Source organism: Gracilinanus agilis, chromosome 2, assembly GCF_016433145.1.
Source record: "Gracilinanus agilis isolate LMUSP501 chromosome 2, AgileGrace, whole genome shotgun sequence".
NCBI classification, from domain to species: domain Eukaryota; kingdom Metazoa; phylum Chordata; class Mammalia; order Didelphimorphia; family Didelphidae; genus Gracilinanus; species Gracilinanus agilis.
In genome coordinates, this window is record NC_058131.1 from 62874694 (window position 1) to 62890142 (window position 15449).

The following is a 15449-nucleotide window of genomic DNA, read 5'->3' on the forward strand; positions in this document are numbered from 1 at the left end:
GTTTATAATTTTTATTAGGTATTTCAAAGAATCAGATTTTAGTTATCATTTCTTTGGGGAGGGGGGTTGTTTCCAGTTTATCTATTTCCCCTCTGTTTTTTTAAAACATCTCTTATTTTGTGCTTATCTTAGGTTTATTTGTTTGTTGGCTTTCTTAAATATTAAAAAATGAATATTCAATTCATTAATCCTTTCTTTTTCTATTTTGTTAATGTATATTTGGAAGGATATGATTCTCTCTTCCCCAAGGGCTTGCTTAGTTGCATCCCAAAAAATTTTGGTAAGTTTTTTCATCATTATCATTTTTAAATCATTATAAATTATTTCTCCTAGGTGTTCTTTGACCCACTACTTATTTAGGATTTCATTATTAAGTCTCCATTTAGTCCCATATCTTTTGTTTGTGTTCCTTCTTGCATCAGTTGTTACTTTTATTGCATTGCAGTCTGAAAAGGATATCTGGACTATTTCTGCCTTTTTACATTTGTTTTGTGCCCTATTACATGGTCTATTTTTGTAAAAGTTTCATGTGGTACTGAGAAATATGTATATTCTTTTGCTGCCTCATTTAGATGATGCTACAAGTCATTAACTCCAATTCCTCCAGGAATTTTTTCAGTTCCATATTTTCCATTTTTATCTTTCTGTTAGATTTATTCAAAAATGAGAGAAGAAATTTGAAGTCTCCTGTCACTATTGTGTTATTGTTCATATCTTCTTGTTGCTTGGATAATGTTTCCCTTATGAATTTGGATGATAATGCATTTGGAGCATATAAATTCATTACTGATGTTGGTGTTTATGGTTCCTTTCAGCATACTACATATACTTATTGCTTTTTATTTTTTGAATATTTGTTTTTGCTTTGTCAAATGGTACAATTGCAACTTCTGTTTTTTTTATACACTTGATACATAGTACATTTTTTCCCATACCCCTCAGTCTTATTTTGTGTATGCCTTTGGTTTTTTAATGTTTCTTGTAAGCAGTAGATTGTAGGATTTTGTTTTCTTAACCAGTCTGTCACTTTTTAAAAAATTGCTTTAGCCATTCACATTTAAAGTTATGCAAGGGGAGGCAGCTGGGTAGCTCAGAGCCAGGCCTAGAGATGGGAGCTCCTGGGTTCAAATCTGGCCTCAGACACTTTCCAGCTGTGTGACCCTGGGCAAGTCACTTGACCCCCATTGCCTACCCTTACCACTCTTCTGCCTTGGAGCCAATATACAGTATTGACTCCAAGATGGAAGGTAAGGGTTTAAAAAAAAATAAAGTTATGCAAGGTAGTTTTCCATTTTCCTCTATTTCTAAAATTGTTTGTTTTTAAAATTACTATTTCCCCCTTCCCTTCTTTGGGAATACAGTACTATGTTCCTTCAGTTACTTTACTGTAGTCATCTTATTTTAAGGTGGCCCTCTTCTCACTGGCTCTCTTCCCTTTGCCTCTGATCCCCACCTCTCATTTGTTGCCCCTTTCTCTTTGGGGTTTTACGTATTTGGGTTTTCCCTTCTTCTTTTATTTGTTATATAATTCTTCCCCCCCTCCTCTCCTCTCAATCAAGTATATTCCTCCTTTGTCTCCTTTTTAGCTAACCCTGTTCATTAATTTTTTGTTTCATTTTTTGCATCTCTTTCCAAAAAGGATTTCTTTTATTCTTCATTGACCATCTTCCCTTTCTATCTACTCTAGACCCTCATTCTTTGATTCATGACTCCTATAATTGTCTGGTTTGTCTTCTCCATATTCTTCATCATCAGATCTTTCAAGATGTTCAATCTAGGATCTCCTCTGTAGGCATTTTCTGCCACTGCCTTGTAGATGCCCCATAGATTCTCCTTTTCCATGTGCATCATTCCCAGAATATGACAGTTATTGCAGCTATCTAAGAGGACACTGCCCCATGGTAGTGTCTTTCACCATTCTGACTATGCAGCCCTCCATTGATCTATGCCCTCCTTTGGTTACCTTTTTCTTTTTTCACATTTGCTTCAAAATCTCCATGGATCTCTATTCTTCTACTTCCCCAGGTGCCAGTTGCCCCCAGGGGTTTCCTTCCACTCTGGCTCCAGATATTAGATGAATAGACTTTTCAGATATCAAATGCCCCTTCTTAAGGTCCCTATCTTCCTACTCAGACAGTCTCTCTTTACCCATAGGAGCATTCATCAGTAGGACCCCCTGGGACCACATAAGAGGCCTCTTTCCTCTCCCTGGCCAGTCTTCTCCACTTCCTCCTTACCACCCCCATAGGCTTTTTTCTTTCTGAATCTCCCAGGATCACCTTCCCCTCATAGCCCTTGATTTAACCCCAGCACATCACAGATTCCTGTCTATCGACCTGGCCCTTCTCTGCTTTCATGCACCGACCATGTTGTAATTAGTGCCACAGGAAAACATGGATCCACTTGTAGGCATGGTGTTGCTGGGTTCTGTCTACTTCATTGCTGCTACCTCCACCAGGTGTCTGCCTTCTCCCGTCTCCTTGTACATTCAGTCGCCTCTTCTGCTATTGCTCTGTAACTGCCGCTGTCCTTGCTACTGCATTTATTCTCGCCTCCTGCATTTCTGTTGTTTGAGGTGTTCAAGAAGCAAACCATCTCTTCAGTTCTGGTTTTCTTTCCAAAGATGTTTCAAATGTCTCTTTGTTACTGGATGTTTAACCATCTATTTTTCATGGCTGGCCAAGCTCAGATTTTCTGGATAGGCCACCTAAGTTGCATGTTGAGCTCCAGAGCTCTTCAGAATACATTATTTCATTCCCTTCTACATTTTCTAGCCGATCGAAGGTCTTACTCCTGATCACTTGTAGAACTTATTTCTGAATTTCATTTAGTCAAATTTAGTCACTAATATGTCTTCAAATTTGTGGTCTTCATTTTTTCCCCTTAGAGGTAGTCTGTGAATTCTTTCAATTGGTGTTTCATTTTCTATGTTCAGAAGTTCAGGCAGAGCTATAATAGCTTTCATTATGGTATTGAGGTATTTTTTTTCTTTTATTTCTTTTTTATTTTTTGTCCTGTTGTGTTCTTCTGGGAGACTATTATTCTCAGGTTGTCTCCATGTATTATATTACTTGCCTTTGCTTGTACAATGAGCATATTTTCTTTTCTTTTCTTTTTTTTTTTAAGTTTTAAACCTTACCTTCCATCTTAGAATCAGTACTGTATATTGGTTCCAAGTCAGAAGAGTGGTAAAAGCTAGGCAATGGAGATTAAGCGACTTGCCCAAGATCACACAGCTAGGAAGTGCCTAAGGCCAGATGTGAGCCCAGGATCCCTCATTTCTGGCCCTGACTCTCTATCTACTAAATCACCCAGATACCCCCTAACATTTTCTTTTAATGCTGATTTTTGTTTCTCTTCTAGACTGTCATTGGCTTCTATGTATTTACATTCTCAATCTCTTGTAGTCTCTTGTTTCTTTTGTGAGCTTTGCCATTGCAGATTCACGGTTTTCTATTCTGCCCATATTTTTGCTGGTCAGAACATAAATTCTGCTCTAATAATTCTCACTTCTCTTTTGAGTCACTCAGGGACATTGTGTTGTGGTTTCATATTCTCAGATTCCACAGGGTCTTCTGTCTCTTCAAATTTTGGATCCCTTTCTTTTGTTTTGCAGTATTTATTCATAAATGCATAAACTTGTTAGATCTGGAGGCCATATTTTATTCTGTTGTTACTGTTTTTCTTTTTGATTTATCTGCTTATATTCAAAAAGTCTTTGAGTTTTCTTTTTTTCTGAAATTTTTTTCTATCCCTCCCTTACTTTCCCCTATTGCCCACTTTATAATTCCTTTCCTTCTGATTATGGTTTCCTTGGCATCTTGGCCTTCTCCCACCCAGGGCAATGCTAGATCTCTGCCTCGGGTGCCTTTTGGGTGATCAGAGCTGGTCCCAACTGGATACTCTGTGCTTTCTTTCAGGATTAGTGGAGTGTGGCACAGCCCCATTCCCCCCATTCACATGGTATCCTTTCCTACTCCCACTGTGCCTTCTTTTTCTGGCCCAGTTCAGAGCTTTGTAGCACTGGTTCTACAGGGTTGTATGCCCCAGCACTATTTCTGCTCATGTTAAGAGGTTTTTACAGTGAACAAAAATATTTTATTGGAACATACACACAGGGAAGAAAAGAGGTATCTGCATCATCAAATGTGGAATGTTTAAGAAATAGGCAAAATAAATAAAGACACAAAGGGCTGTGAGCTCCAGTGCCCCCCCACCCCCACCCCGCCGGAGCACCTTCCCAAGCCAGAGCAGCCAATTCTCTGGACTGCTCAGAGTCCCAACAGAGCTTTCTGCAAACGAGTGCTCGTTCAGATGTTTTATACTCCTTTCTTATCACTTTTTTTCTGTAGTAATATCTATTAAGCTTCAAGGCCCAAAAATGTAGCCTGTGGTCCTGGCCTTCATACATGAGGCTATCTGTGTAACTGCGGGTTGTTTGGGCAAAGTGTGTCCTGTGGCTCTCTACCATGCCGATGGCTAGTTTGGAAGCTTAGGCCCCTGCCCATTCCTCTGACAGGCCTCTGGCCCAAGTCCACAGGCCTGGCATCACCTTGCCATCATTCAGAGCTTTGTAGCACACACAATTGCATCAGAGTTCCTGGCAGGCCTTTGCTCCTGAAGGGTCATAGCACTGCTGACTGGCTGGCTGTGGCAGCCGGTTTCTGCAGTCTGAAGCCAGGGTCTCCACCGTCTTCAAAGAAGGAAGGGGACACCTGAGAGTAGGGGTGGGCTTTGTTGTCATGCCTTTAGGTTTGCTAGTGTTCACCAGGAGAGGCAGACAAAAGATTCTGCATGAGCTCAGGGTCAGTGAGCATAAGTCTGTGGGTTGGGGAATTTTTTTTTTTTAATCTTCTTTTGGATTCAGGATTTCCTATATTATGGAAACAATTTGTTTTAGGGAGGTTTAAGAGGTTATGGGATCAGGGAAAATGGCTAGTCCTCCATGTTGTTGCTCTCATGACCTCTGGAGCTTACATTTTAATGGAGGAAGATAACATACATAAAAGGGAGCCAGAAAATGGGGAGTAAGAAGTGATGTGGAGACCTGGTTCTAGGTAACACAAGGCAAAAGCTCATCCTTCAGAGCCCAGGATGGCTCCAGGAGGAGAGTCTAAAATTCTTTTAGGGGAGGGGAGTGCCAGAATGCATGGTTTGGAAATGGCCAGGAAGATCCTTAGGAGTACCAGTTGAAGAGATAAGGAACAATTAGCCTAGAGCAGGGGTTAGCAACATATGGCTCTTTCTGCAGGAGCCATAAAGTCCATTTTTTTTTCAGGCGCTGTTACAGGAGCGCACTGTGAGCACTGGACGGCTCTCACGAAATTACATTTTTAAAAATGTGGCGTTTATGGCTCTCACGGCCAAAAAGGTTGCTGACCCCTGGGAGGAATTGGGAGATGATAGCTGGCTTTACCCATGACAAGGGCCTACTTGTGGAAGAGAGATTAGAGTTGTTATGCTTGACACCAAAGGGCAGAACCAGGAGCAAAGGTAGACATTACACAGAGTTAAGCTCGGGTTGTGGCAGAAAGACCCTTTTACTTCAGGTCCAAAAGTAGAACAAACTGCTCCAAGAGGCATTGGCTTCCCTAAGAAGGTAAGGGCAGCCCTCTGCCCTGCAGAGCAAAATACCATGGAAAGAGCTATGGGCCTGTCAAAAGACCTGGGTTTGAATTCCAGCTCTGATGCCCTTGGGTTGTTGGCTTCTCCTCTCTGGGTTTTAATTTGTGAATAGGAGATCTCCCAGGCCTCTGCCAATTCTGAGGCCCTGAAGAGAGCTAGCACTAATAGTGTTTATGTGAGGCTTTCAGATTTGAAAAGTGTTCTATAAATGATTCCACTCGATCCTCACACCCCACCCTGGGAGGGAAGTGCAATTATTATCCCTGTCATACAGTTAAAGGATATTCCTAGGTCACCCAATTAGGAAGTCTGAGGCCAAATTTGAACTCAGGTCTTCATGACTCCAGGTCCAGTGCCCTAACCACTTAGCCCTAATCAGGATTCTCTGAGGTTCACATGGGATGTTTTTTCCCTCAGAGCCTGTCCTCAGCATCCGGTTGTTTGTTCCTTTTCTAGCCTCACTGTTTCTGGCTTCCCTTCCCTCCAGAGACCTGAGTGAGGACAGCAGAATCCCAAGCAGTCAGAGTGAATATCACCAAACCCAACCAAACCTCCTTATTTACAAATGAGGAAACTGAGACCCTGTTAAAGGCTGTCCTTCCCCTGCTGGCTTGGGGCATGTTTTGTGGATGGGCAGAAGTTCCACTTTGACCTGGTGAATACAGGAAACTTCCTTGTATTCCAGGAGCTTAGGGAAGATTTTTGGTTTGGGTTTTTTGTTTTTCCCCCAGTGAGTTACAGATGTGAGTGTAGAAATCCTCTTAGATTTGAGGAAGAGGCACTAAGGAAGCGTCTCAGGCCCATGGAAAGAGAAATATAAGGACTCCTGGGGGAAAGCTCCTGCCCTACCATCCTCCCGACCAAAGTTATCGTCCTAGATTCCTCACTCTTACCCCCCCACGTTCAAGCTATGGTCGGTTTTACCTTCAGCACAATCCCTGGCATATGCTCCCTTCTCTCCCGTGACACTGTTGCCACCCTGGTGCAGACCCTTTTATTACTTCACATCTGGACTGTTGCAGTAGCTTGCCCATCCAGTTCATCCTCCATTTGACATTCAAAGTAATTTTCATAAAGCACAGGTCCAATTATGTCACCCCCTCATCATTAAAGAAACTCCAGTGCTCCCTATTACTTCCAAGATCAAATAGAAAATCCTCTATTTGTCATATAAAGACCTATATAATCTGCCTTCTCCTACCTCTCCACTTCTCTTAAACTTTACACCTCTCACTCCCCACCCCTGTGTATTGGGAGATTCAGTGACAATCTACTTGATGTTCCTTGAACAAGACCCTCCATCTCCCAACTCCAGGTGTTTTCTCTGGCTGCCCCCCATGCCTGGTATCCTCTCCTCTATCTCCCTTACTCCCTTCAAGTTCTCTCTAAAATCCTACTTTCTACAGAAAGCTTTTCCTAATCCTTTTTAATTTGTCTGCCTTCTTTCTTTTGTTTATTTTCCCAATTTATCTTGTACATAAATTGTTTGCACATAATTATTTGCATGTTGCCTGCCTCATTCAGTTGTGAACTCCCCAAGAGGCAGGATTGTCTCTTTTCTTTTCTTTCTTTGTACTCCCAGTATTTAGCACAGTGCCTGGCACACAATAAATGTTTATGGACTAACATTAGCCAGTTTTGCTCTTTACAATCCTAGGGTTTTAGAGCTAGAAAGGTCCTTAGAAGTCATGGAATCCAACATTCTCTTTTGCAAATGAGGAAACAGGCCCCAAGAGGTGAATTGTCCTGCCCAGTGTCACAGAGGTAAAAAGTCCTAAAGCTGGAGTTTGTTCCTTGCTGTACAGATGCCAGGTGACTAAGAAAGATGGCTCCCAGCCCTCTGGAAACTTGTCTGAGTGGCCAGGATTGGAGCAAAGAGGATTTTTGAATTCTGGTCTAGCTAGGTTGGACTAAGAGCTCCTTAGCCTATAGCTGACCTTTCCTTAAAACTGAATGATCCGTTCTCCTTAGATACTGAGAAGAACATCCACAGAGTTAAAGTTTGATAAAGAGACCTTAGAGATTATCTGATTTAATCTCTCATTTAAAAAAAATTTTCTTGGTTCTCTTTTTTTTTTTTAACATTGCTATCTTCTCAGTGGCAGCTCTCTCCCTCCCCTCCTCCTTTGCACACAAATGCGTGCGTGCGTGTGCACACACACACACAATCTTTACTTGGAACAAAGTAAAATTGAGCTGGACAAATCAACACATTGACCATGTCTGACCCTGGCTATATTTCATTCTGTACCTGCCTTCATTAGTCTTCTGAAGTCAAGAATGGTCACTCCAATTTGGTTTGTATGACCTTCATAGTTGTTTTTCTTTAATTATTATAGTCACTGTGTAAATAGTTCTCTTGGTTCTACTTCCTTGACGCTGAATCAGTCCATACAAAATCTTTACAGGTTTCTCTAAATTCTTCATATTCATCCTTTTTTATGTTGCAATCATGTTATGTCCATATACCTCAGTTTGTTCAGCCATTCCCTAATTGATGGGTGGCCATTTTCTCCTAGTTTTTTACTCAAGCAAAAATGCTACTATAAATATTTTTATATAAATTAAATCTTTCCTTTTGTCTTGCCTGGGTGGAGTATAGGCCCAGTATCCCAACCTTCTCATTTTGCAAAGGAAGAAACTGAAGGCCAAGAGGTGATGACTTGCCTAAAATCACAGTGTTAGTAAGGTACAAAACTGAGATTGAAACCTTCATTCTTTTCACAACACCATGATGCCTGGAAAACTGGGAAGTTAGAATTTAAGTAATCTAACCCTCTCCCCTTTTTTACAAAGGCTCAGAGATGGCCAGTGACTTCCCTTTGGGTCACCATGGGCAGTGAACAGCTGAGCTGGTCTTCAAAGGAGAGTGTTCAGAGCCCTCCCTAGTTAGGTTTCTGTTTTTTTTCTATTGGACATCACATTCTAAAGGGGACTAGCCTAAAGCTTCCTGGGATTCAGGAAGAAAACTAAAACAGGAAAAAGTGAGTGTCCATAAAAGGCAATTTTGGATGGTTCTCAAACTGACTCTAAGATGTCCACTGATGGCCTAACAACCATAACAGCCTAGGTAATGGGCGAAGCTTTGGCCATTGGTTTACAGAAGGGAGATCATCGTGTGACCACCCTTTCTCCCAGAAGAGTCATTGGCCCTGGATAGAGCAAAATATAATGATATGGGAGTCTGAAGACCTGAGGTCTACTCCTGCCTCTGGCACACACTCATGATGTGACTTTCTATGGGCCTGTCTCTTTTTCTGTAAGGCAGAGGGGCAAGGTGCTTTCTCCTTCTGCCATCATGCCTGAATATCCCTTCCAGTTCTGACAGTCTATGTTTTAATGAGCCTTCCACTTCAAAAATTCTGTATGGTCCCTTTCAAACCCAGCATTCTGTGTTCTGAGCAGATAGAGCACTGGGCTTGGAGTCAGGAAGACCTGAGTTCAAATTAAACCTCAGATACTTACTAGCTGTGTGACCCTGGGCAAGACACCCTCAGTTTCCTCATCTGTTAAATGAGCTGAAGAAGGAAATGGCAAACCACTCTGCTATCTTTGCCAAGAAAAATGGGGTCAGGAAGAGTTAGACATGTCTGAAAAGACAACTAAACCAAAACTAGGTCCCTTCTAGCTCTGACATCCTATGGTCTATGTTCTAAGGTTCCTTCCAACCCCGACATCCTGTGGTTCTGTGTTCCAAGATCTCTTCCAGCCTTTAATATTTTAGGTCCTACAGTTTGTATAGTAACAACAGCATTGTAGATAGTCACCTTTGAAAGCCTTAGTACCTGATCAGTACGAGCATGATTCCAGAGGACTCCTGACGAAGCAGGTGAGATGATGAGCAAAAGGAAATGTGCTCCCATTTCTGGTGGGGCTCCTGCCTTGCTCTCTTCTAAGGCCTTCCCCTCCAGCTCTCGCGCTCTGGGATCGAGGCCCCTCCCTTTCTCTACCTGGCTGAGCCCCGAAGGGGAGGGCAGGAACACAGGAGGGGCCCTCTGGGAAGAGAGGAACATAGTTGTGGAGTTCTTGTGTCCGTGTTGCCCCTAAACACTGGCTTGTTTTAGAGACGGAATTCAATTTGTTGTCTCAGCATTAGTCAGGATGCCCTTTGTCTCCATGGAAATCCTGGGGTAAATGCACAGCAAAGCCGGCAGAGACCGAGCCACCCGGGCTGCTTCACAGGCCTGTCTCCTGGAGGAGGATCTGCGGACCATCGGGGCGCCTGGTCTGCCCTACCCCTGGGGTGGGAGTGTGCGGAGCCGTCACACAATGGCCCCATTCTTGGAAGGCCAGGAGGGGATGGAGGCATTCCTTTGTGGCAGTCACTAGACCCAGCTAAGCCACAGCTGGACTAAGAAAGATAGATTTAGGCCAGAGAAAAGGGCAGCCATGAGAGTCCCCAAAGATTGTTCCCATCTTTTGGTATCAGCCCACCTCTTTTTTCTTTAAACCCTCACCTTCTTTCTTAGAATCAATACTGTGTATTAGTTCCAAGGCAGAATCAAGGTGAGGGCTAGGCAATGGGGGTTAAGTGACTTGTCCAGGATCACACAGCCAGGAAGTGTCTGAGACCAGATTTGAACCCAGGACCTACATCTCTAGGCCTGGCTTTTAATATGTTGAGTACCCAGCTAACCCCCAGTCCCCCTCTTTCTAGGCAGTTTTTTGTTTCTATAGCTTCCAGGTCACATAAGGGCATTTTCTACACAAGGAAAAAGAAAATATAGGAAGTTACACCTAACACATGGATGTGCACGTGTCCATACGGAGCCCCACAAACCCCCAATTCTCTTGGCCCAGACCTAGCTTGGGCTGGGGATCCTTCCAGGACAGGAGCGCCAGGCAAGGGATTGGGCTGTGCCTTGTGACCCAGAGTGAGCAAGCACAACCGTTTGTCCATAAGTTTCCTTCCCTGTCCTAGTACACAGTATGTCACAGGGCCTCTAGAGGCTTTGAAAAGGTCTTTACATTCCGCAGAGACATGAAGGCCTGTACTCTGAGGTCCAGGGAGTTGGGAACCAAAGTGAGATCAAGGAATCCATGAAAGTGGCATTGAAGTTGTGCTTTAAGAGACATAGGCCCAGAGCAGCTGGGTGGCTCAGGGAAAATGGGTGGTCCTGGGTTCAAATTTGGCCTCAGATACTTCCTAGCTGTGTGATCCTGGGCAAGTCACTTAACCCCCATCGCCAAGCCCTTGTTTATTATCAATTCTAAGATAGAAGGGAAGAGAGGCCCAAAGCACTGTATCTAGGACACCGAGAAGGTCTGTGTGTTGGCAGGGTCAGGGCTGTGGCAGGGAGGAGAATGAAGGGTTCCCTTCCTCTTATTCTTGCCCCTGCAGTGCCATATTCATCCCTCTCCTGCCCTTTGGCCTGATTTCCACCCTCCTTCCTCTCTCCCAAGACTTATCCTAAGCCCTCAGGCCACCCCTCTCTGTAGCCCTCAGCACTGGTGCCAGGCCTCGCAGTTTGGTAGTTAGTCCATACGGTTTAACTGGTTAAAATAGGAACAATTCAGATGGGCATTTCTGGTTCTAGCTTTGTGCCTGGCATATTCCGGCCAGATCGTGTTGCCTGCTGCCCTCCCAACTCCTCGTTCCCTGTCCGCATAGCCGCCCCCTGGGGCAGCCTCTCCCCAAGCCCCGGCCCCATCCCGGATGTGGGGTTTGCCCTTGTCTCCCCACAAAGGAGCCCATGCTGCTGTGGAGTCCGTGGTTCAGACAGATTTCGTTCATGGGCTTGTTGGGGTTTTTCCTCAAACACTGGCATTTTTTCCAGCCCTAAGCTCAGGGCGCTAACCCTTGTGCTGGGGGTGCCCTGGCCGGGGGCATCGCTCCCTCTCCTCCCTTTTGGCTTCCCAGTGTTGCTGCCCTAATCCTTCTGCGCTTCCTCCCTAGGAGGTGGAGTTCTATGTTCGCAGCTTCAGCTACACCAATTCAGAGCTCCAGGCAGAGGGCTTGTCAGTGGCATCTTCCAAGCGGGAGTAAGTAGGGGGTCTGGGCCCTGACGTGCCCTGGGAGACCCTGGGGGGACAGGGCAAAGGGAGGGGGAGGGGAGAGGTGTGGCTACAGGACCCTGAGGCCCAGGAGGGGCCGGCCTCTACTTGTGGCAACCAGAGCTGGCCTGAGGTGGCTCCGGGGATTAGCCAAGCAGCTCCAGAGGGAGCAGCCAGGATGCCAAGGGGAGGGAGGGAGGGAGAGAGGGAGGGAGGATCCTTGGCCTGGGGCCTGTCTCCAGGAAGATGGGATCTCCCAAGGCAACTCCACCTGGGCCACCTTTTTCCCTAAGATAAATCAACCTGTCTGGTCCAGGGTCAAGCCGGGGCCTGGTGTTGGGGAGGGAAGCCAGGGATGGACAGGTCAGTTGGAGGAGAAAAGGATTCATGAGGAAGGAGCCTGGCGGCAGAGTGAGTTCTGAGGCACCGTCTGAATATAGCAGGTCAAAGCAGGCCTCAGAGCTTGGGATGCTTCTGTGAATGAACAGTAGGGCTAATAGCAATGGGAGAGAGCCCAGCCCTGTGGCTCCATCCTGGCAAAGAGTGGGCAGCTCCGAGGGCCACAGCTCTGCCCTGTAGAGACCTTGTTCTCCGCAGACTGGTCTGAGCTGCCTCACAGGACTTCTGGGCAGCTGGAGGCTGGTCCTCCAGAGGCCTGGAGGAAATCCTGGACCCTGGCACCCCCCTAGACTCTCTTGGGAGGAAGCCTAGGGCAAGAATGATTAACAACAGTAATAAGGGGCAGCTGGGTAGCCCAATGGAGAGAGCACCAGGCTTGGAATCAGGGACTGGGGCTGAAATCCGGCCTCCGCTATGTCTTAGCTGTGTGACCCTGGCCAAATCACTTAACCCCAGTTGCCCAGCCCTTGCCCTTCTGTCCTAGAATTGTTGCTAAGACAGAAGGTAGGGGTTTAAAAACAAACAAAACAGCTAACAATAACTCTCACTTTTACACTGCTTGAATGTTTATAAAGCACTTTCACTACAACAGCCCTGTGAGGATCTGGGAGTCCAAGGTTGGTTGTTGGTCCCATTTAACAGAAGAACCCGAGGCTTAGAGAGTTTGTGGAATTTAAAACAACAGTCAGGGCCAGGAGTTAAGTCCTCCCCAAATGCCTCCACTACCAGCTGGTACTCTTCTCTGACCTCTTGCTGGCTCATGGAGGCAGGCTGAGGGATGGGGGCAGAGCCTGGGGTGGGGGAAGAAGAAGCGGTTTAAGCCACCAGTCTGGAGACCCATCTCCTGCCTTCTGTTCCAGCCGTTCCACGCTCTTTGTCACCAGTTCTGAGCCTGTCCTGCCCTCCTCCTCTGACTCCCCAGTGCTGCTACCCAAGAACCAGCCACAGGTAGGCATGTCCTCGAGTTCTAAGGAGCCCCATTTACCCCAGACCAGGCACTTCATTCCATATGGGCCAGGCACCCCAGCCCAGGCTGCTCAGCCCACCAGGTTGCTTAAGAAATTCTTGCTAGATGAATGAAGTTCCTAGTGAAGGGACTTGGTTCCTCTGGCCCATGTGCCACTTGTAACCTCCAAGTTGTAAGTGGCTCCATGCCCTTCCCCACCTCCCCTTGGGCCCTCCATTCCCTGGAGTGCACCCCACGGCTCTGAGACCCCTGCCTTCTTTCCTGACCTTTCCTCCTTGGCCCTGTGATGTCCACTGTTAGCTCCCGGGCCCCCCAGCTAGAAGTTCAGCGTGGCCTCATTGGGTGTACTCTAAAGGAGCATGGGGGAGGTCGAGAAGAGCACAGGGAAACTGGAGGGAGTTGGGAGGAGGGCACTGTGGACCTTTGTTCTTGTTTTTACAGAAGAAGAAGAAGAAGAAGAGAAAAGTTTACAAGGTGCCAGCCTTGGTAGCCACTGATAAGTCTCAGGGTCCCGTCCCACCTCGGCCCAGGCTGCCAGCCCCCTGCCCTGGTAAGAAGTTCTCCTTGCCCTGGGCCCTCACCCAGGGGCCTAACCCAGCCCACCCTGGGCTGGTGGGGGCAGCAGTAGCCATCGAAGTCTTCTCTGGAAGTGAGAAGGCTCAGGAGCCCCCAGGACTTCACGGCCTCAGCCTAATCCTCAGGGGAGAGGGTCAGCTAGAAATGTCCAGAACCATTCTCTCCAGGTCCTGTTGCCTCCTCTCATAGGGCATCTCCTCCCTTCTCCCCAGACCCTTCTACCATTCCTTTTCTCCTTCCTAACTACCCCTAGCGGGTGTACTTGCCCTCCTAAGCCTCCATTGTCCGGAATTGTCGGGGGGAAGGGGAAGCCCTATGCAAACCCTGGCCCCCTCTCCAGCTCCCTGACTATCCTCTCTCTCTCCCCTCAGAGCTCCCCGAGACTAGTGTGATGAGTTCTTCGACCCACTCCTCCAACTCCAGCTTGCACCGACCCGTGCCAGTCTTCCTGGGCCCAGACAATTCTATCCAGGCAGCTGGTCCTCCAGCTGACTACCATTCTGAGTCAGCTGAGTCCATGGAGGAGATCCCTGTGGCCCAAACTCGCCTGGGCAGTACCACCCCAGCTGACAGTGGCCACCCACCCCTGTACAGTGGCCTGGGTCTTTCCCGACATCACCTCCCCCAAGCTCCTAGCCTGGGCAAGAGATGCCCTCGGGGCAAGGATTATGAACAAGAGCTGGAATTTATGGCCAAAGTGCCCACTGTATTTGTTAGCCAAAGCAGTGGGGACCCCCCTGGCCCTTCCAGAGGGCAACAATGCACTGGGGCCAGGCGGGAACACCACCGGAAGGTGAGCTTGACCTAGGTTCTTCCCTACCTTTCAGCATTGCTGCTGTTTACCTGACAGAGATGGATGCTAGGCCAGGGCCTTCAGTGGTGCCCTCCTGCCCCCGCAGTTATGTCCTTGCCTTCTTTCTTAGATTGTGACTCTCCTTGGAGTCCAGCTTGAGCCTAAAAGGCCGAGATTAAGCCTGAGGCAAATTCAGTTAATGAGAGGTTGGGATTAGGGTAAAGGCAGGGTTGAGAGGCTCAGTGGCAGCCTAGACCAAAGGACAGTCCCAGAAGTGGGACACTTGTACCTGGAAGGGAATGACCCTTCCTGCAAAGTTGTCTCTTCAAGGATTGAGGTAAATAAGAGTAGGCAGGCCTTGGGAGCGGGTGCCACAGCAGTCAGTCCCTGAAGTTGGCAGCCTCACCAGAGAAGGATCACGAAGTAAGTTGGTGAAGCGTGCCACTCCCCGACATGCGTGCTGTGAGGCAAAGCCCTAGCTGAACCTGGCTGGTTACAGGTCTGGGGCCAGCCACCTCCTCCGGCCTCCTGGCTCTCCCCTCCAGAGGGACCATAGGATTTAGAGGGCCAAAGCTTGCTGCCCCCAAATGATGTACAGGGGCTAAGCTGAATCCTAGGCCAAATCTCAAGGCCAAAGTGATTCCCCAATCCCACTGAGTGGGTGACTTTTTGCCCTGGACTAAGCCAGGCAGCAGAGGCCCTCCCAAAGGAGCCAGTGGGCTTTTGTGGAGGGTGGGAGGGAGTTCTAGGCCCCCTGGGCTCCAGGCTGAAGCTCCCTCCACAGTCAGGTACCTACCTAACCCTCCCACCTATGCAACCCTGCCCCCCAGCTCCAGTCGGTGAGCCTCAGGGCCCTCAACTGTTCTTACCTCCTACAAAGGACTTCAGGGTCTGGTTGGGAGGCTGGCTAGTGGAGCAGCACCCAGGAAAGGAGGGAGAACTGAGGCGCTGCTGCTACTGCTGCTGCAGGGGGAAAGCCAGGCTTCCCAGCACCTTACAACAGCACAGAATTCACTTTAGGGGAATGCCCTGGGGGACTAGGGGTTGGGTGAGCACTTGGGACCTCAGCCCTCCATTCCTCCCCCCCCCCCCCCC

General features: G+C 47.2%; 1 protein-coding gene across 1 annotated transcript in view; it reads left to right on the plus strand.

The window, feature by feature from the left end:
- Positions 1–14452, plus strand: part of ZDHHC1 (zinc finger DHHC-type containing 1) — a 59472-nt gene extending 45020 nt beyond the window's left edge. Inside the window, exons 8-11 of the mRNA XM_044660586.1 lie at positions 11522–11607; positions 12879–12966; positions 13427–13535; positions 13933–14452. Coding sequence (XP_044516521.1) covers positions 11522–11607; positions 12879–12966; positions 13427–13535; positions 13933–14369 — 720 coding nt within the window. The 3' untranslated portion in view covers positions 14370–14452. The remainder of the gene's footprint in view (positions 1–11521; positions 11608–12878; positions 12967–13426; positions 13536–13932) is intronic.
- Positions 14453–15449: the final 997 nt, after the last annotated feature.